The sequence below is a fragment of the Lagopus muta genome, chromosome 3, assembly GCF_023343835.1.
Source record: "Lagopus muta isolate bLagMut1 chromosome 3, bLagMut1 primary, whole genome shotgun sequence".
Taxonomy (NCBI): Eukaryota; Metazoa; Chordata; class Aves; order Galliformes; family Phasianidae; genus Lagopus; species Lagopus muta.
Genome location: NC_064435.1, coordinates 78772247 through 78792198, shown reverse-complemented (window position 1 = coordinate 78792198; position 19952 = coordinate 78772247). Strand labels below are relative to the sequence as shown.

General features: G+C 42.5%; 1 protein-coding gene across 11 annotated transcripts in view; it reads left to right on the top strand.

Annotated features, from left to right (window-relative positions):
- The window catches only part of RNF152 (ring finger protein 152), a 41118-nt gene that overhangs the window by 8184 nt on the left and 12982 nt on the right, over positions 1 to 19952 (top strand). Inside the window, exon 1 of one of the 11 annotated variants that reach the window (XM_048939227.1) lies at positions 1449 to 1622. The exons of 7 other annotated variants lie outside the window; for them this stretch is intronic. Coding sequence is in view for 2 of the 4 variants with exons in the window: in XM_048939230.1 (XP_048795187.1) it covers positions 19619 to 19651 (33 nt within the window). In the remaining 2 variants the exon portion in view is untranslated. Of the gene's footprint in view, positions 1 to 1448; positions 1623 to 1775; positions 2827 to 12325; positions 13736 to 14488; positions 19652 to 19952 lie in introns of those variants that run through there. 3 more of the 11 variants (XM_048939231.1, XM_048939237.1, XM_048939230.1) reach the window with 3 other exon arrangements.

The window sequence follows — 19952 nt, the reverse complement described above, 5'->3', positions numbered from 1 at the left end:
GATTGTGAGTAAGGGTCACGTGTTGGCTTCAGGTGATCTCTGCTGCAGCCTTGTTCTGGATAATTTGTGTGTGTTTTCCTTCTGAGGGCATATTTATGCACCGCAAGTCATCACAGCTACATGGGGACATAGGCCATTGCCCTGTGGTGTGGCCTCGTGTTGCATGTGCCTTGCTGGCATCCTTCCATCTCCAGCTCTGCCTCCCCCTCTCCTCTTCCTCAGAGCGCCTGTGGTTGGTTGGATGCTGAAAGGCACGGACAGGACTTTGGGAGAGCTGGCTCAGCAGAAGAGGTGGAGAGCCAGCTGATGCCAGTATTAATATTCTTTCAGAATTGATGGATGAGACGATTATAAAATTGCAGAGGGAAGTGAAACTTAAAAGGAATCCATGTTTTAATTGCATTCTGGATTTTTTCAGCAGCCAGCTTCTAAGGTGCATGGCAGATCAAGCTTTTTTTTTTCTTTTTTCCAATGAGTTTGTTGATGTAGACTGCAATATATTGTCCAGAACAAAAAGAAAAAAAATAAAAGCCTGGGCCAGTCTGTTTTCTACACTCTGGTGCTCTCAGTCTTCAGTTGCATTGCGTGGCAGTGTGCTGTGTCTAGACAGTCAATCAGGTCTGAAAAAGAAGAAGAAAAAAGGAGGCTATATTGAGCAGCTCCTACTTCACCTGTGATGGTGAAATGCTCAAGCCTGCATGAGGCATCCAGGTGGTGGGCTTGCATTCCCCCTATGCACCTTGCACTTCTGTTGATAGGAGCAAGATGCTGGAGCCACTTGGCTTTTGGAGATGGGTGCCATGGGACCTAATTTCCTCCATGCTCCATGCCAGCTACTGACACGGGCACTGTGTTGCCTCATCCCTGATGCAGTAATGTCCCAGCTGATGAATCCCTGTCTCAGCCTGTGAGAAGCACAGATCACAGTTTTAGGCACTAGATAGCTAACTTCTGGTGAATGCTGACTCAAAAACACAACCCAGATGTTTGTGTGCTGTGTGAGGTTTTCTCATGGACAGCAGTTTTGGTGGAGTATGCTTCATCTAGAATTGGACCAAAACATTCTTCATCCAATTTTGATTTTCTGTAGTCTTTAACAAAAACACTGCTTGGTAGTGGTTTTCCCTAGTCCTTCTTTCCTCTGGGATTGAAAACTCTGCTGAGTTTCTTAAAGCCTAATTTGCCCTAATTGCACTTATTTTGAGAAAGTGCATATGTAGGTAAGTTAATTAAGAGGAGGAAGCATCAGCATATTTTCCACTTGCCCCCTCCTGCTTTCTTGTAAATAAAAAGCTGAGAGAATGAGGCACCTTTTTAGAAGGTCCTGTCCAGAAGCATGGACTCATGTCCCAAACTTGGCAAGTCCTGGCATTTAAGCAGCCCTCCCATCAGCTGCAGTCATGTTATGTAAGCGGTGTGCTCAGGTGTTGGGTGGACTCATTCTGAAAGTGATTAATTTGGGGTGGAGGTGTTCTGCCCGAGTGTCCTGGCATGCTGGTTTTCAAGCTTCGTGCCCTGTGCCTCCCTCTGTGTCCTGGAAGGAGGTCCTGGGTCCACTTAGCAGTGGCAGGTTCCCTCTTTCCCCCACTTATCTTCCCCGGGCAGCAGCTGCAATCCATGCGGTGAGGTTTAGAGATGAATTCCTCTGGCTGCGTTTCCCATCCTAGTGCAGGTTGGCGTGCTAATGCTCTGAGGTAATTAGGAAGAGTGGCATACTGAGGAGCCTGCTTGCTGTGGGAGGCAAGGTAGCCAATAGTCTGAATGCCATCAGCCCAGGCACGAAGCAGTTGTGTGGATGTTAAGATTTTGTGGTGTGTTTGCGTGTGGTGGCTGTACGTCAGGCACAGCTGGCAGTGCTGATAGGAGGATTTCTGTTATACAAACACTTGCTGCTCAGATGGGGAAAACTTGCTGAGAGAGGCATTCGATGTCCAACAAATCAGCTAAGCGGGGAGCTGCTGCTGCTGGAGCTGTGCTGGGAAGGGCTCATGGCAGCAGGATGCAGTGCCGAGCCGTTCCTCTTGCTGTTTGGAATATTTAAATTCCTCAAGACTTCACTCTTAGCAATATCTTATAGAAATGAACTGGAGTTATGCTGTTTGCAGGTGCTTGGGAGCCTGTTTTCTTTGTTCCACTGTGGCAGGTCTGCTAACATCAGTGACTGCAGCTACACGTTGCTTGTCCAAGTGTAGCCTTCACACCTATTGTCTCCATATCCAGCAGCTCCTTGCTTAGCTGGGGACAGACAAGCTTGGGAGGTGCTCTTGAGGTGTTCTGACAGCTGGGGGATGGCTTGGGCTCAAACACGAGGTGATGTTGCTGCCAGCTGCAGCTGAGCTGTGGTGTGCTGCGTTATCACACAGGGCTGGTTCTGAGTGATGGGGCAGCTCCTGCACATGGGGCTGTGTGGGCTGAGGGCACATTGTGTAAGCCTGGGAGGTGCTCACTGAGAGGCCAGTATGGTTATTTGCATTACTGATGAGATGATCAGTACTCTGTGTTCATAGTTCTCATTACAGACCTGTGGATGTCTGGGATCAAACAGAAGGGATTTTTGTATGTGTGTGTAATTCATGAGATCTGCTGTTTGAACCTTCATTAGTAGTCTCATTTATTTTCTTCCAAAGTGGTAGTGAAGCTGGAAAATTCCAGTTGTTGTGCTGTCAAAAGGAAACAAAGGCAGCTGTTGCATTGGGGTAACTTGGCTTCCCAGAGGCTTGGCTGATCCTGAGCATTGATGTCACTGCTAATCGGTGAAGTACTGCAGGGCAGGCAAAGTGCAGAGGGACCAACTTCTCTTACCTTCTAAACATGTATTCAGAACAGGTGAGTAGCTGCCTTTGTATTGGAATACTCTTATTTTTACGGGAGAAATCAAGGGGCCAAGTCCTGTGCTTCAACGCTGTTTGTTCTCGCAGTGATTTACAAAAAGTTACTTCTATGAAGAAAAAATGGTGTTAGTAGCAACCTGTAGTAGCTTTGCAGGTTATTCTGCTTTGTGTTCTGGTAGTATGTAAATGTGGGCTTGGTTCTCCACTTCCTTGCCCATTCCCTTTTCTAACTCCAGAATGTTTATGGTCGATTTAAAGCTAGTCAAGAGTCTCACATAGCCTGTGCCCAGTGGTTTTTTTCTGTTAGTCCACTGACTTTTGTTATATTAGTTAGTACCAGAGACGTGGGCAGCTCTTAGCTCAATCCCGTGCTGTGTGTTGCTTGGAGTGGCTTGCCTGCTGCTTCTCTGTCCCAGTATCACGATTCATGAGCTTCTCCCATCTGTTTCATTTGCAATGCACAGCTCTAAGCAGAAGCCAACACCTCTCTCACAGGGGCTGAAGTCATCGGTGTGACATGCCCCATGCTCTTGAGATGCAGTGGCTTCCCCCTTGCACAAATCCAATCCTGCACAGTAACAAGCAGATCCTGTTTCATTTCTGCATGGCTTGCTCGTGCAGTGGAGTGGATGCAGAGAAATGTACGTGAGCATCTAGGTGGGGGAAACCACCTTTGAATGCTTCAGTAGTGTCAAACGTGACAGAAATGCTGAGCTTCTGTATTAAGTACATCTTTTCCAAGAGGAAAAAAAAACACCTTAATTGTACTTTTGAAAGCAAAACTGTTGGCAGATTGTTCATTAAGTAACTGCCTCTGTGACATCATTAACGTTTTATTTTTTATTCTTGCTACTGAGAAGCAAAATAAATAAGAGGCCAGGAAGACCAGGTAACCATTAGTTTGGGTTTTTGTTTGTTTTACTCCTTTAATGCATCCTCTTTCTCAACGTCTGATGTCCTGACAGTCTTTTTTGACATCCTTTGAGCAGGGGACTGGTGGTACGAGTCATCCAAAACAGTGAGTCCCATCAGTAGTGCTCTCTGTTCAGAGCTTCCTAAGCAGCCAGAAGCCTACTGGCCTTATTAAAATCAGTTTTTAAGGTTAATGAAGATGAGCTTCATCTGAAAAGCGTACTGTAAATTGGCTGTAGCACACCAGGAAAGTGTGGCTTCTTCACTCATGTCAGTATAGATGTGTTCAGGCTCTCTGGATCTTGAATGAATATTCTTGAAGTGAAGACTGGGAGTCTTCTAGGCATTAGCTGAAGAAGAAAACACACACCACTCGAGGGCTGTGAAAATAATAAGCAGAAAGAAATACCAGTTGCAGTTCTGTAGTGCCTTGTAAAAGGAAGCTAAACACATAAGTAAACAAGTGCTTGTGAACTGTGTTATATGACTTGTTTTGTAAATTTCCCCTTTTTGCCATTTTCTGTTGAAAGATTGCTGGCACCTTTTGCAAGCAAAGAGAAGAAACTACTTTGTATGAGTAGCAGCAATTTCAGGAGATTGCTTGGTGTCTCAAACAGCTTATTAGGTTTCTTTGGATTATCAGGTGATACATTTAGTATGTGGTAGTTTGCTTCAGGAGTGCATCATGTAAATAAATTTGATTATGATAGTGTGCATGCATCTTCCATCAGTTTTTTTTTGCTGCATTTTCTAGCTTATAAAGCACAGAGCTCCAGATACTGGCAAAATCTCTTCTTGCAAATTCCCTTCCTGTGAAAAGCTGGTGCAGAATAGTATGGTTGTAGCAGAGGGAGAGGCCAGAGATGTCGTGCACCTCCCAGAGCCAGAGAAGCAGCCCACACATTGTTAGCTTTGTAAGCTTTGGGAGTGCAGTGGATGTTTGGAAGCAGTGAAAATAGATGGCCGTGTGGCAAGTACAAGAAATGATTAACTCTGCTGCATTTATTTTTACAGTGAAATTGCATTTTCACATCTCCATGAGGGATGCTTTATCAGGATGAGAACCCAGCAAAGCATTTCTTTTTGTGGACATAGCAATTTTGGTGCAGATGTGATGAAATTAGCGGCTCTCTTGATGAAAACACAGCGAGTTGGTAAAGCTGCAGTTTTGCAACTCTGACTGCATCCTCTCTAAGGATGGCGATGTGGCTGTGGTGTTCTGAGGTTTTATTTCTTCACCTTCCAGGTTGGCTGGAAAAGTTATGTTGGACAGTGATTGTCATAGCAAAGTTAAGTTGTGGAGATTTTAGTACAGAACTTGGGATTAATAACTACCCAGGAGATAGAGCATTATTTGGGGGAAATTTGATTTCACTTTTTAGTGACTCAGAAAACTCAGCACTTCAGATTTGAATCATGTTTTTGAAGGTGTTCTAACAGGACTTTCAATGTTGTGGGCACGTTGCATTCAAACCATATACCTGTAAAAACCTGTGAGTACCAAATGCTTTTGCTTGTGAATGGGACAATTGCTTGGCCCACACTGCTTTTTGTGTTTGCATGCAAAATAATTTACATTAGCAGCAGAGCATTCTGTGTGCAAGCAGGTTATGCAGTACTGATCTGTGTTCAGGCAAAACAGGCTTAGGAAATGTAACTTTAGGAAGGTGCTTAGGTAGGGCTGAATATTTGCTGGAGACCACCAAATTGTGCCTTGTAAAACCAGAAGGGGGAAAACAGAGTGGAGAGGGTGGAGGCTACCTGGCTGCTGTAGCTAGGATCCAGTCTATTCAGTCAGTGCAGTGCACTTTTGATGATAGGGAATTATGCAGGGCTCTGTTTCAACTGGTTTCCAAAATGACTCAGTATCAGAACTGACAGTGAGGTCATGTGGATTTCTTTTAAAGGACCTGTTGTACTAATTAGGTTATGTTATGTGGCTTAGCATTAGTTAAGCATGCCCAGGGTTACTGGTAGGAGTTCAACCTTTAATTTCCTGCTGGAAGCAACTTCCCTTCAAGATGTACAGCAGTTGTCATTAAAGACTGTAACACACTAATCCCCATGGCACTGTTTAAATTATGGAGGAAAGGGGATCAAAGAAGCTGCAGAAGGGAGAAGGGGAATTACTGTGTTGAGCAATTGCACGGCTTAACACTCAATATCACAGGGAGAAGATAAGTTGTGTCAGTGTTAGTAAATATTTGAGCCTGTTCATCAGCATGTAATATATGTATATATAAATAGTGGCAGCTATGATTATGTATAATGGTTTATTATGTAATTGCTTGAACAGGGCAGAAAAGAAAGTAAGACTTCCAGACTATTTCTTTGGCTCATTAAAAACACTCAGTTCCTCCCTCTCCACCTCCAGGCACTCCAAACTCTGCTCACACCTTATCTGAGTTCACCCTGGCTTCCTGCTTTTCCCTGTCCCCATCCACCCTGTTTCCTCTTGTTCCTGCCCTGGTCTCCAGCTCCTGCAGGGAGCCCAGTGTTTTTCTGAGGTTATTTTCTGCAGTCTGATGCACCCTTCCTAATCTCAGTCTTAAATTTCTATAGCAGATATAAGTTAGAAAAGAATTTTTATTTTTTGAGCATCCAGTGTTAGTTTCCAGATACTGTGCAAAGGATGGGTGGAGCTGTGCTACAAGGAAACTTGGTGTGAACTTTGCTGTGTCTGAAAAAATCTCCCATCTCTTTAACAGTAATTCCAGAGGTGTAATTCTCTGAAGGCTCAGACCGTGACTCTTAGAAAGTCAGTGCCCACTAAGAAAACCTTAATCCCCCTACGCTGCTGGCTATTTGAAGTCCAGGGGCAAAATTCAAGTCCTGACGTGTGGGACTCTGTGCCTGTGTAGGGCTGTGCTGCAGTCCCATCTAAACCAACCAGAGCTTTGCACTGCCAGGCTGTGAGGCAGGATGAGCAGATCATGCAGCATGTGCAGTGGGATGCCTGTTTTTGGCTGGCTGTGAGAAGATGCTGGACTCCCTGACTGGTCACAACATCTGCTTGGTAAAAGCACTTAACCAGCAAAAAGAATGCGTTGCAAGTCTGTGGTGTCCTAGTAGAGGGGTTTGATTCCTCAGGAGCAATTTGGACTCATTTGACCTGATGGCTGTCTGCAGGCATGGGTTCAGAGGTGGCATTCATCATCCAGTGCACAACTAGCTTGTCTTCTATTAATTGAGAATGAGTACCACCATTATCAGAAAGCCTGTGTCTGGGTACAACATACGTGTTGTATGCAGCACATTTAGAAGCATTCATGCCCTGCTCAGCACGGGTTCCAGTAGCAGCCAATCTAGAGGCCAGCACAACTCTTGCCCTTTGAAGCAGCATCTGGTTTTGGCACAGCCTAAGCTAAATTTAAGCTGCCTGAATGCCATGGTAGCTAACTTGTTACTCTCTGGGACTACTCAGTTTCAGCAATCGAGGCAAACAGCATTTCACAGAATTGTAGAATCCTTAAGATTGGAAAGACCACTAAGATCATCTAATCCAACTATCAACTAATCCCCACCATGCTAACTGTCTCCTTCAGTGCCACATCTGCGTGTTTCTTGGACACCTCCAAAGATGATGACTCCACCTCTTTCCTGGGCAGCCTGCTTCAATGCCTCACCTTTTTTTTCATGTTCAATCTGAACCACCCCTATTACAACTTAAAGCTATCCCTCTCATCCTGTTGCTTGTTAACCTGGGAGAAGAGGCTTTCAGGTCATTGTGGAGAGTGATAACATCTCCTCTGAGCCTCCTCTTCTCTGGACTGAACAATCCCAGTTCCCTCAGCCATTTCTCATAAGAACTGTGTTCCAGACCAGCTTTGTTGCCTCTGCTCCAAAGGCTGTTGGTGCTCATTGCTTTTTTTCTCTTTTTTTCCCGAGGTCTAACAACTCTCAGTGGCACCTCCAGTAATGTTTCATTGCCATGCAAAAGGAGGAAAACACTTTGTCAGCAGCCTACTTCAGGCAGAGAAATTTATATCTGTGAGAAGCATATGTACAGAACAGCAATTACTCAGATCATCAATATTTATACAGCAGATAATAGTCATAATGGACAAGATGAATATTGTCACAACAGCAGTAGTTGCTGGGGGGTGGAGGGTGGAAATATAATTGCTAGGTTTCTTTAAACAGGATAATTATTTAACTTTCAAGTGATGGGTGAAAATTGCTTAGAGCCTGAATCAGGTATTCAGTAGGAGCTCATCTCCTTCTAGAAAGTAATGGAAGTGCCCCTCCTGTTTACTCTTGTGTCACATAGGGAAAGCTGTTGGGAAGTCATCCTTTGCATGCTTCTTTTGCTGAAGGCAACACTGGTGTCAGTAGCTGAACAACCAATGATTTAAAAAATAAAACAAAACAAAACAAAAAAAAACAACAGAAAAAGAACAGAAAAACCCAGCAACTTGTTTGGAAAAAAGTTTTAGTTACGTTCACATGCAGACAGACAGGTGTTTGAGGACGAGATGGCCACAGCTGTGCACACTTGGCTTTTACAAGCCAGAACCCAGCACTGATTGTAAGGTGATCAGCCCTAGGGCAGACTCTTCACCACCAGAGACTGCAGCAGCTGTACCAGGGTTCCTCTTTTCCTTCCATTCCCTCCTGTTGCCTTGCCCCTGGCTGGCTGGACGCTCATATATGGCATCTGCTATGGACAATTGCTGTAGAGTAGATACCCAAAAGACCATAAATACAGCAGCATCAAGCTTCCAGATACCTTAGCCTAGGGATGCAGATAATAATGTTGCTGGTGCAATGCCAGGAGAAAGGAGCCTCATGAGTGGGATTTGAAAAAGCCAGCATCTCAGATAGGGAGCAACGAAGGCTGGCTTCAACCAAGGAAGAGTCAAAAGTAGCTCTTTTAACTCTGCAGTCCTCCTTCTGTTGCAGGGAAAGATGCTAAATTGCTCTTTTTAATTCTCTTTTGGAGTTTGATGCCTTCTTTTCAGATGCAAGCAGGGAAGGAGCCTAGTGTTTGCTCTCTGTGTGAGGTTTGGTGCTCACCCAGAGGACAGTAGGGCTGTACCTCTGGTGGCAGTTGGTCATGGATCTTTTTGTAGGTAAAGCTGTTAGACTGCCTGGATTCTAGCTCTTCTCCAAATGAATTTTTAATAGAAAGTAATTAAATTTTCATTGGAGCAGGGACAGGAACCCAGGTCTCTCTCATCCCTCATACTCACTTTTCCTTTCTGACCTGAATATTGAATTATGCACTTCAAAGTAGAATGGGTTCAGCAGGAGGCACTGGCAGAGCTCTGCTGAGCTGCTGAAATTGCTGGTACTTAAAACATTCATCTGGGAGAAAGGATAAGAATATTATTATTTTGTCAGTTTGATGCTTAGTGAATGAAAGTTTCCTTCTGCAATGAGTATAGAAGAACTCAGGTTCTTGTCTAGGCTTACTGAATCTTCCTGTGGCGCTTGGCTTGGGGAAGTCCTCAGCCTATTGCACGAAGATTAACTTGGAGAGAACAAATATTTGGTGCTAAATTTAGACCAGTTTTGATTTTCCTGATGCAGGTAAAGCTGAGACATGCAGTGATGGCTGTATTAATACTTCAAAATTTGTGCCCAGTGCGTAACTCCTGTTAGAAATGCTTCCTGAGTACAGCTCACAGACCCAGTATTGCAGCTAAGTATCTTTAAACCTTTTCTTAAGTAGTGCTCCCTATTTTTATTTTTTAACTAATGGTGGTGTAATCTTTGCAGAGAACTCAAGCTTGCAGGCAGCAGATTTAGTTTCTTTGTTACCTTCCTCAAATCCTGCTGAGGCATCCACTGGTAGGAGATCATTGGTTTTAAGATATAAGTAAAGGTGCTGATTCATATTTTTTGCTGTTGTTTTTTGTTTGTTCGTTTGTTTGTTGCCTAAGGTTCTGCCTTGAGGAAGACCAAGTACTGGTTACCTCTTGGAGAGATGACTGTGGTTTAGGAACCAGCCCCTTATGTGAGTGAGCCAGTTTTGTGGCAGACCCATGCTAGAAACAGATTGCTTCTTCAGCTGTATTGAAGCTCAGCGTATTTCTTTTTTCGTGAGTAAGGAGAAGAAACCTTTGAAGAGAGCAGGTAGTCAGCAATACTGATACTCTAGATTATTTAACAATTCTGAAATAATGGGGTTTATTAAGCTAGTTTGTTTGTACGTAGTTCTCTGAATCTTTCTTTCATTGCAGTAAGTTGCACTGGGATCTGGAGATGATGAAAAGGGACCATTTCTCCCCACGTTCAAGGAGATACTGTGTTTTGGCCTTACTGTCTTCCTAAGCCCTGACCCATTAAGATTCTAATTCCATGATGAGATTGGTTGCTTGCAGCACGCAGAAGCCACGAGTCCCTCTAATTCTGTTTCATTTCAGGCTCAGGCACTGGGGCTATAGAATGCTGCAGATCGAGGTCTTTCTATCCTGCTAGGACAGTAAGGTTTAGTTAGGTGCAACCTAACTAAAGCCTTTAGCAATTCTGATGAATGAAGATTTAAAGATTCAGTCCTGCATAGTAGTGTTCTTTTAGATTAAAAACTGGAAGAACTGCATGACAAAGGATGGAGTCAGAATATCTTGCTGTGTCAGAATGTGTAGCCTTAAGAACATTCCTTTAGCAGAAGAAAAAAGCCTTCTGAGCAGCAATAGGGTGAAGCTGTTTGCCTCTTTAGTTAGTTTGACAGCTAGTGTGAAGATTCACCCTGCATTGCCTTCCGGAAATCTTTACAGCATCCAAGGTTTTGTCAGAAAGTTCATTGTTTTAGTTTATGGATGGAAGACAGATAACCCGTAACTAAAAATTAGATGGAACACCCTGGTTTAGGAATGTTAGCGCCATTTCCCATGGGAACTAATTGGCATGCTTTGTTTTCCCATTTCTTCCCTCTGGGCTTGGCTTTGTGGCTGACTTGCATCTCTTCTTTTCACACTGAGTTGCCCATTGTGGTTGTTGGAGATAAAATCTTGCTCGGAAATCCAATCTGTTTTGGTGATTGGAATCATGAGTCATCCCATATGTAAAGACCCTGTGATAGTATGGGCAGCGTTTCACAGATCTGAAAACAAATTGCCAAATTTCCATTATTTAGTAGAAAGGCAATATTTTCTTTAGTACAGGTAACAGTTATTCATTTCCTTCAATAAGGCATTCATTTGAAAATCCACGTTCTCCTTAAAACTCACTTATGACTAATTTTAAATCAGAACTTTGGCTTAATTTTCATGAGTAAAATATCATTTTTTAGGCATTTACAATAACAAACGTGACAGCAGAATAATGGAATTTCTTTTAAGGTCTAAGTAGAGTGAGTAGGAGATGGTGGTTTGATTTGCCTAAGAGACTCCTTTTGCTGGTCTAGCATAAACATTTCTACATATTGAACAGAATGAGATTGGCAAAGGGAATGTGCTCAAATTACATATTAAACTTCAGATTTTACTTTTAACAAGGTAGATTACCTTGCCAAAATGGAAATCAACAGAAATACTGTGGTTGCAGTAATTGTGGCCTACTGGTATATATTCAGTCTATTAGAGTAAGCAATATATGAAGTTTAAACATGTCTAGAAGATAAAAGCTGGTCCATAATAGCCACTTGATAAGAAAATACTCAAGTAGTATTGCTCCCAAATTTGCTTTTAGTAAGTAGTTGGTTATTTTTACAAGGCCACTTAATGCTGTTACAGTTGGCTCATCAGCAACTCCCCTTCAAAAAAATGACCCTTTTAAAAGTCTTAAGGTGTACAGCAACTTGATCTCCTCATTCTCTCAATTTCATTATCTTCTTTCAGCTTAAAACCTCTTGGAAGCTGCCACTCTCTCTGTGCTACTACCATTAAAAAAAACCCCAAAACCACACAAGTAGTAGAAGTTGAATGGGAGTGTCAGTTGATCAAGAAGTCTAGGACACATCAGGATAATTTTGAGGTCATTATAACAATCTAGTGGTTGCCTTTTTTGAAAGCTTTTGCTGAATTGTTTGAGATTTAGCCTCCCTCTTCTTTCTCTAGAGGCTGGGAAGAGTGAAGCATTCTTCTCAAACAGAGCCAGTCACATACATTGTGTTTGCTGCAAGTGGGACTGCTTGTGGGGTCGCCTGTTGTCCATTGGGAGGATCTGTGGTAAAAACCTATTCCAGATCTCCTCCTGAGAAGAATTACTGTGAAAGAGGCTTAGACCAGTGCAGTACAGATGCTTCATGTGTGGGGATGACTGCCACAGAGAAAGGCTGCCAGGACAGGACTCAGACTTGAAAGAATCATAGAAATGAGGCTTTAAGGAGACTGTTTATTTTCCTGCAGAATCTGTGTGATTATTTACGTCGTATGAAAATAATCATAGATTTATATATGAAAAATACAAAACCAAATCATACTGGTGTTCTTGAATATGCTCGTAAATGGGCAAAATAATCCAGTGAAAAACATTTTATATAAGGAAATGTTCATTTTAAGAGGAAATAATGCCCGTCTTCAGAAATAGTTTAGGGAAATATCCTCACACCGCATTCCAGTTCGGAGTCTTCATTTAGAGTCTGCATCTTCTCTTCGCTGATGCAGCCACATCCTTGGCCCAAGAAAGGGTAGATAGGGGGCTGCTAACAGACTCATGCTTGTTAGAAGTTATGTAAAGGAAGGGTACCATTTTGTGACATTACTTTCATCTTTATGTCCAGTTTGGAGCCAGCATGGCCCAAACATGAGTGGTGAAGGCCAATGGAAGCATGTCCCCATAACCACAGGAATACTGTTGTAGACCTTGAAGAATCCCACTGTAGCTCAAACAGATGTGTTGCTGCATTTCCCTCAAAGCCAATGTGTCAATAATAATGGGTTTCTCTCAGAACCTCACCTCTCTTAAAATATAGCCATTATTATCGCAGAGAAAAGTTTGAAAACATGACTCCTTCCCTTTAAGAAAGCAAACAAAACCTCGCTCTGTGTTTTCAGGAGCCTGACTCATCTTTCCCAATGCTTGGGTTACTTTCCTCCACTGCCCTCTCTTCTACTGGCTGAAACTCACTCTGGCCCATTGGATAAATTCTTATCTTTTTATGTTAATGAGTGGTTATGAAACAGGAACAAAAAAAAATTAAAGATCATGCACTGGCAATTTAATGAAGTGATAAGAATCTACAACTTTGTCCTTTAATAAGATTATAAAGCTGTTGCTTTTTTTTAAGTGAAGGGAAATACAGAGGTGGCTGTAACCTATACATGCACAATTATAAATCATAATATCATGCTGAGTTGGAATTTTAAAGGTCTCGGTTTCTGGCACTTAGCGCATACTTCTTTTGTGTGATTTTAAAAAATATACAGTGGCGTTTTTCTATCAAGAAAGGACCGTGCATTTCGATGACCTTTACTGCATTCTTTAGAGGCCTTATGCAATCAGACATAAAGGAATGAAAAAATGTAATTTTTTTTTTTTTTTAAAAGGTCTTCAGCTTAATCCCATTACAGCTGCACTACTCCCAGCTAAGCAGCTGTGTTTTGCACTTGCACCACTATTATTCTGAGGAGTCCGAAAGTCTACTTGCAAAATCTGAGCTTGTTTGTGAAAAGAATATAGGCGGATAGAATGATATTCTTTAAAGCAAGAAGCTTTGTTCTGGTATTTCTTCCCTCTTTGGTCCCTCCGCTCCATTAAATATATGATATTTTCTTCTTAATTTAAATTCAGACCTTTCAAAAAAATTGGCTGTTTTTATCTTTGTTGACTGCAGTCAGTACCAGGGAATTCTGTGTGCCTTTCTGAACCTGCTTGCCACCATTTACCTATATTCTACTGCTTGGGAACACCAAAGCTCTGAAGAGTCCACGTTAATTGCAGTCTCCTTTGTCAGGAGAGGTTGCTCATTAGACAGTGCAGTTTGTTGTAGTGAAAAGAAAGCATAGAGAAGCCTGGGCACCCCTGAGTTCTGCTTCCACATCAGGTGGGTGGAATGTCAAGTGGAACATCCATCTGCTTGGGGAGAGCCTGGAAACGGAGATCAAGTAAGTTCTTACAGCAATAACTGCAACGCTTGCTAACTTGGAAGTACTTCTGATGTCTCATGATAATCACCAGACAGTTACACGCTTCATTGCTGCTCCGTGTTTAAAATTGGTATGGGTTACAGTTCTGCTTCATGGCTGACTTTTCTACAGATTAATATTTTATGAGGCAAATCCACACTGGGATAGCTGCTAGGAAGGCAGAGTAAGCAAGAACAGTTGCCCTATTCCTCTTTCTTTGTCATCAGCCCATTCTAATGTAGTAAAAGATATTTGCGGACTGTGGTGTGTGTATGATACATGGATCTTGAGCTGAATCCTGCTTCTTTAGCTGGATAATATTGGTGACCAACAAGAAAAAATGGTATGTGTTACTGCTTGCTGGGAATGAGTTGTGAATTCTAGATATGTATGAATTTCCAGAAACGCAGTGAATATCATGTGGCATTAAATGTGGATGCTCTTCAAGGGGGACAGGTTGCTTTGCCTGATTTTGTTTGGTTTATGCGTTGCTCATACCCACAGAGATGACCTTAAAGTTCAAAAGTTTTGTGTCTGTGTATATCTGGGGTCAATTTGTGGGGGAAGGTGCCAGAGATCCACTGACAAATACAGGAGAGGAAAAGTAATTACTTTCTGACAGACTTTTCTCCTACTTCTGCATAAACAGAAGGATCCCATGGTACAGATTTGCCTTTAAGGAAAGTGTAAGTGGTAAGAATATCTGCTTTTTTTTTTTTTTTTTTTTTTTGCATGAGGGATGAATATCTTCAGTATTGGTGTAGTTTTTAGATAATTCACGAGGACTTCTGATAAAACACAGCCTTTTTTTCCCACCCAGTTGTATGACTTTAATGTTTTGACTCTAAACTTTTTCAGGGGAGGATGGTGTAGAAATGGTATCTTTGTCAGCTGAGTCATTTCATTAGGTCTCTTAAAATGAACTGCTGTGCTTGATACCTGGAGTTAGACAAAACAACTAGCTTTAAAATTTCAGTTTCTAAAAGGAAAGCACAATCTTCCTGGGTTAAAAGGTACCATGTCCTCCTGTCCTTCCCTGGTTGCATGGTGTTTCAAAGGGTCTTGTTTTTAAGACTGATTGGGAGCTTTTCAACCAGGAGAAAAACAAACTAATTGCTCTTACGGTTACATGAGATCCTCAAAGACTGGGTGAGCCAGAGCTCTTTGAGCTGGATTTATTTCTTCTGGCTGATGAGGATACTAGACAGAGGCTTTCCTGCCAGTCAGCATTTAATTGGAAGAAGTGTCAGTTTGACTGAATTTGCTGCAGGAGGAGTGTGAGCGATGGGGTGAGGCAGAGGGCTCTGAGGAGGCTGGGAATCGACGCTGTGCCGCCAGGAGCCATCTGTAGAGATGCTTCATGGCCGTGCAGGCAAGGCTGTGGATGTTTTTGTATGTGTAGGGGAAGCTAAAAATAAACAGGAGGGAAAATGGTCTCTTAATCATTAGGGTGTGTTGTTTATTGTTGCTGTTTTAAAGCAGTAAAAGACAGCATTATTTCAGCTTGTTTGAAGGAGTTCAGGAGAGCAGTAGGACACAGAAAAAGGCTGCCAGTTCTCCATACACAGCATGGGTAAATGTCTCAGCCTGCCCAAAGGGAGCTTTCCCCTTTATGGAGCAAGCCATGAGTCCAGCACTTAGGATGTGCCGTGCACTGTGCTTTCAGACATGATTCCTCTTATACAGCGCAGTCATGGTTTTCAAAGGTGGGGCTGGAGGCATTTATTAGTCTCTGCTCTTTGGGAGAGAGAAAGGGAGATGGTCTTTAATCCAAACCAAACTTGAAGCCGGTGGCACAGCTGATTTGAACGGGCTTGCTCGGTCCTGCAAGCCTTGCTTCTCCGTGCTGTGTATTCTGGAGTGCCATCTGCTGGCTGTTGCTCTGTTTAGCTATGTTTTCAAGAAGCAGCTGCTCTAGGAGATTAGAGCTCACACCAAAGCTCGGGGGTGTTAGTAATAATAACAGCATTAACTATTTGTATTGATGCCTACGTTGTTTTTTTTTAATTGTCATAGCACTTAAGTACCCAATATATTGGCAAGGACTTCACCCTGACAGGTGCTCTGCAAACTCAGTGTGAAAGAACCCAGCACAAGTTCCACTGCATAAAAAAAATACAGAACACTGTATGAAGGAGTGGTTTAAAGTTCAGAGAATGATTTTCCCAGTAGATGCTGCTTTTTGGCAAAACACGAGACATAAAAAAGAGCACGTGTTTGATTTCTAAAGGAGTAATCATTAGAATGAAGGCACTTGACAAATGAAGTTACTTAAGCAAAAGTTAGGACAGTGCTGACCCAACTGTAAAAAGTAACAGTGATGTCAGTGAACTAAATAAATTGGAAATTCTTTTGGCTAGAAAGCAAGGGATGTTGTACTTTGTGGCACAGCGCAAACCTGGGTCCAGAGTAAAGTATTTTTCATCCTAAATGTGACTTGATTCCATAATAGAGAAGAGAGATGTCTCGCATCTGCTTTGTCACATTGATTTTCAGTCTTACACTTCAACTGGTGTAAGTTGCATGGTTCCTGTGGCATTGCTTTGGCTGTAGGCATTGATATTTCCAGTGCTTCATAATCACTGTAAGGCACGCAGGAATTATTTTAACAAAATAGAATTAAGATCTGAACTGAATGGAATTAACTTTAATTCTGTGTAGATAGCTCCAATTCTGTATCACATCTCCAGTGCTGCACTTCACAGTGTGACGAAACAGACTTTTGGCCTTTCCTCCTTTCCTCCTTTCTTCCAGCAGTCTAAGTGGCACCTTTTTGGCTGGAAGTGCTGTTCTGTGTGATGCTATGTGTAATATGTGTTGGATGTATGTGGTGAAGCTTCTCTGATACGTGTTCATAAGCTGTTAGTGACTTTTGGGGATGTGTTTTTGAGACTTGTGGGATGAGTGTGACTCTGAACTGCCTGCCTTTCTGAATCAAGATCCTTTAGCTCTTCTACAAGAAACACCTCTAAAACCAGTAATCCCATCAAACAGAGAAGCCTTCAGGCTTTAATCACATCAGGGAATGTGACTTATATGATTAAAATGCCCCATGTTGTGATTTTTTATTTTTGAGCCAGGATGAATGATTCTTTGCAAATGTGCAGCTATGAAACTACTGCTTAATAGTTGGGTGTATTTATCATTAGCATTCCCTAGGCTGTGAAGGAAGAAGAAAACACGGTGTATTGTCTGACTTAGACATTTGCATTCAGCAGTAGGGTGGTGAGAGTAAATGGTACTTCTGTCTCATTCAGTCTCTGACAACAGCAAGAAAATGTTATTCCAGAGTCGGTGCAAAAAGCTTTGTTTGCCCTTTGCTTTACCCAGGTAAAATTTTTTTCCTATGAAGGAAAACAGTCAAACTGAAATGAAAGCTGAAATGAGTTGACATTTTAATGGAAATTACTGTTTTTGCCCAGGGAGAAAGTATTTGCTTAATTTGATCTGAAACCACCAATGTATTTGTTTAATTTGAAACTGCATTTTTTAGTTAGCTGTAACTCAGAGTCTGAGTCCCAGGGAATCACGAGACTGGTTTGCAAGATAGAGACTGAAGTTCTGGGTGTTCTGGCTAATCAGAGTCTGAGGCTTCTGAAGCTGATGTTTTCAAGCTTTTCGCTGAATACTGAGCTGATTGTTGATAATCATGAGCCTAAGGGACTCGGTGTTGCTCTGTACAATCAGGATTGTGATTGTGATGAAGTCTTGAGCATTAGCAATGTTGTGCTCATTATCTTCTCAAAGCTTGTTCTGCTTGTTCTCAAAGATAATTCTGCAGAATTAGGCCTTAGATTAAGCAGCAAAGCAGTTTGCTTCATTTTGATTTTTTGTTCTAAGGTAGCGTAACACCGTCCTTTCTCAGCATCTGCACTCCTTCATGCAGTGAATGCTGTATACTGTTAGATAAGTGCTGCCAAGTGGAGTGTTTTTCACACCAGGGTGTTTCTAAAGCAGCCAGACTTTGACTGGCAGAAGTATGATGGGTGATGTCTAGCCCGAACTTTGAAACTCGCCGTAAAGAATGAAATACAACCTGACAGAGCTTGGCAGGTCTGATAAACTCCTCGCAGCTACAGAAGGTGAGTGGCTGTTAGGATTGAATACCTACCATCTCTGTGAAAGAAAGCAAAGATTTTGAGTAACATGAGCAAGAAGAGTTTATTTTCCCGTGCCTGAGCATTTGAGTGGCTGATGGCCAGTCTCCATTATGGCAGAACTGTCAGAGCTGAGAGGCTGGCAGCTCTGCAGCTTTGTGCTCAGTCTCTGGGGAGCTGTAATTTATCTTGGCCCACCTGAGAGGGTTGTGTGACATGCCAGTGCAGGCCCAGTTGCTGCTTGAGTTACGGTTGTTGGCCTCTAGGGTACCTTAGTGCTTAGCTGCAAGGTGACTCATCTTGCAAACTGTGCTGGTTCACATGAGGCAATCCAGATTCTCTCACCTTATTCTAGGCTTCATCCTAGAAGACCATTCACGGAAATCATCTTTTTCCCACAGCCATGCCCATGTCTACTGGCATGAATGGGAGATCCAGGAACCCTTCCTGGCATTGGTTTGTTTCCTCCCTTATAGTCAGAAATAATCCCTGGTGGGACCAGGGCTTTGAATCTTTACATGCAACCAGTCAGGTTAGTTGCAGCTGTTCTAGGAAGATTGGGTTGTGTTTTGCCAGGTTGCCCATTTTCGGGGTGGTAAAGGAGGAGTGAAGGCTTCTGCCACTTAGAGATTTAGTGATCTGCCTGTGGCTGCTGACACCAGTTCTCTGTATTACTTATGCTGATGGATAGCGTGGTAAATATGTAAATGTACGACTGACCTCAAGAGCGTTTGTCATCCCATTAACTTCAGTGGCTAATGTCAGATTATTCACTTCATTACTTGGCTGCTCCAGACCTCGTGGAGTGTTTGTACTTATAGGTAGAACATGCAGTTGGGAAACGGTTGGAAAAAGTTATTTATTCTCTTTAGTATGCCAGATCTTTTAGGGAGGATTTTACTCTTGTAAGGTCCTGATATATACAAGGAAAATAGATCACCTAGAAATAGGAAGCCATGAATATGTATGCTACTTGGGCTTGGCCTACCTTTGCTTGTGATCTGCATTTGCAGTGAGCGTTGGACTGTTCCCAAAACTCAGGCAGTGAATGTGGTATTAATATTATTAGCTGCCAGGAGTGCTACGGGGTGAATGATTAGTTTCCAATAAGCTTTTGGATTGGTTCCAGTTCCTTTTGGTGTAGTCTGCAAACTAGAATGACCAGTGCAGTGACCTGGGATAGTTGTAGCACTTATCAGAGGCTGTGAATGCGTGAAGATCACAATTTGTCTGCATTAGGAAATGGCATTTTGTGGGTGACCTTGAGGAGCCATGCTAGCTGGTTATCGGCTGCTCTCTTGTGAAGAAGATAAGCTCTTGGAAGTCATTCTTCTGTGTTATGACATCTGCTGAACCTTTTCTCTTGATAAACAGGGGACTTTACTCCCTTGCTCAGTAAATTTCAGGAGAAAGGTAAAAAGGTATAAAGCTCCCCTCTCAGTGCTGTCTCCCTTAAACCTTCCTCTGTTTCTTTGGGGTCTGTAGGACAGAAAAGATCTTTATTATTATGAGGCTTTTAATGCGATGTTTTCCAATTGCTTAATCCCATCCTTTTCAATGTACAAGGGTGTATTGTTTTGATTCCCTTAGATCTCTTGCTTTTTTTCTGTTATTTGCTGAAGCAAAGGAAGAAACCTCCCCTACCCACACCCTCACAAAACACAGTCCAGCCCAGCCCTGGGGAGCAGTGCCATGGCTGGGGCTACTGAGCAGTGTGGGTCTGAGCATCGCTTTCTCAGGAAGTCACACTTTGTGGGTCCTGTGTATGAGACAGAAACACAGAGCAGAGTTGCTTGAGGTAAGCGTGAAACGGGATTTATAGTTTTCACACTATATAAACAGCATATGAAATGCGAATATTGATTCCTTTCTGTCTTCCTCTGTTTGAGCCAATATGCAGGCAGATTTTGACCTGATTTTATCAAAAATTACTTGGAGAGCTGCTCCATTCACTTCTCTAATAGTCGACTGCCTTAATACACTACTTCAAGCTGATTTCCAGTCGAGCGCCCACTGACCTGTATCAGTGAGAAGCATTTGAGTTTTATTTAAATTTTTTTTTTTTTTTTTTTTTTGGATGGTGGTATTTTGTAATGGAT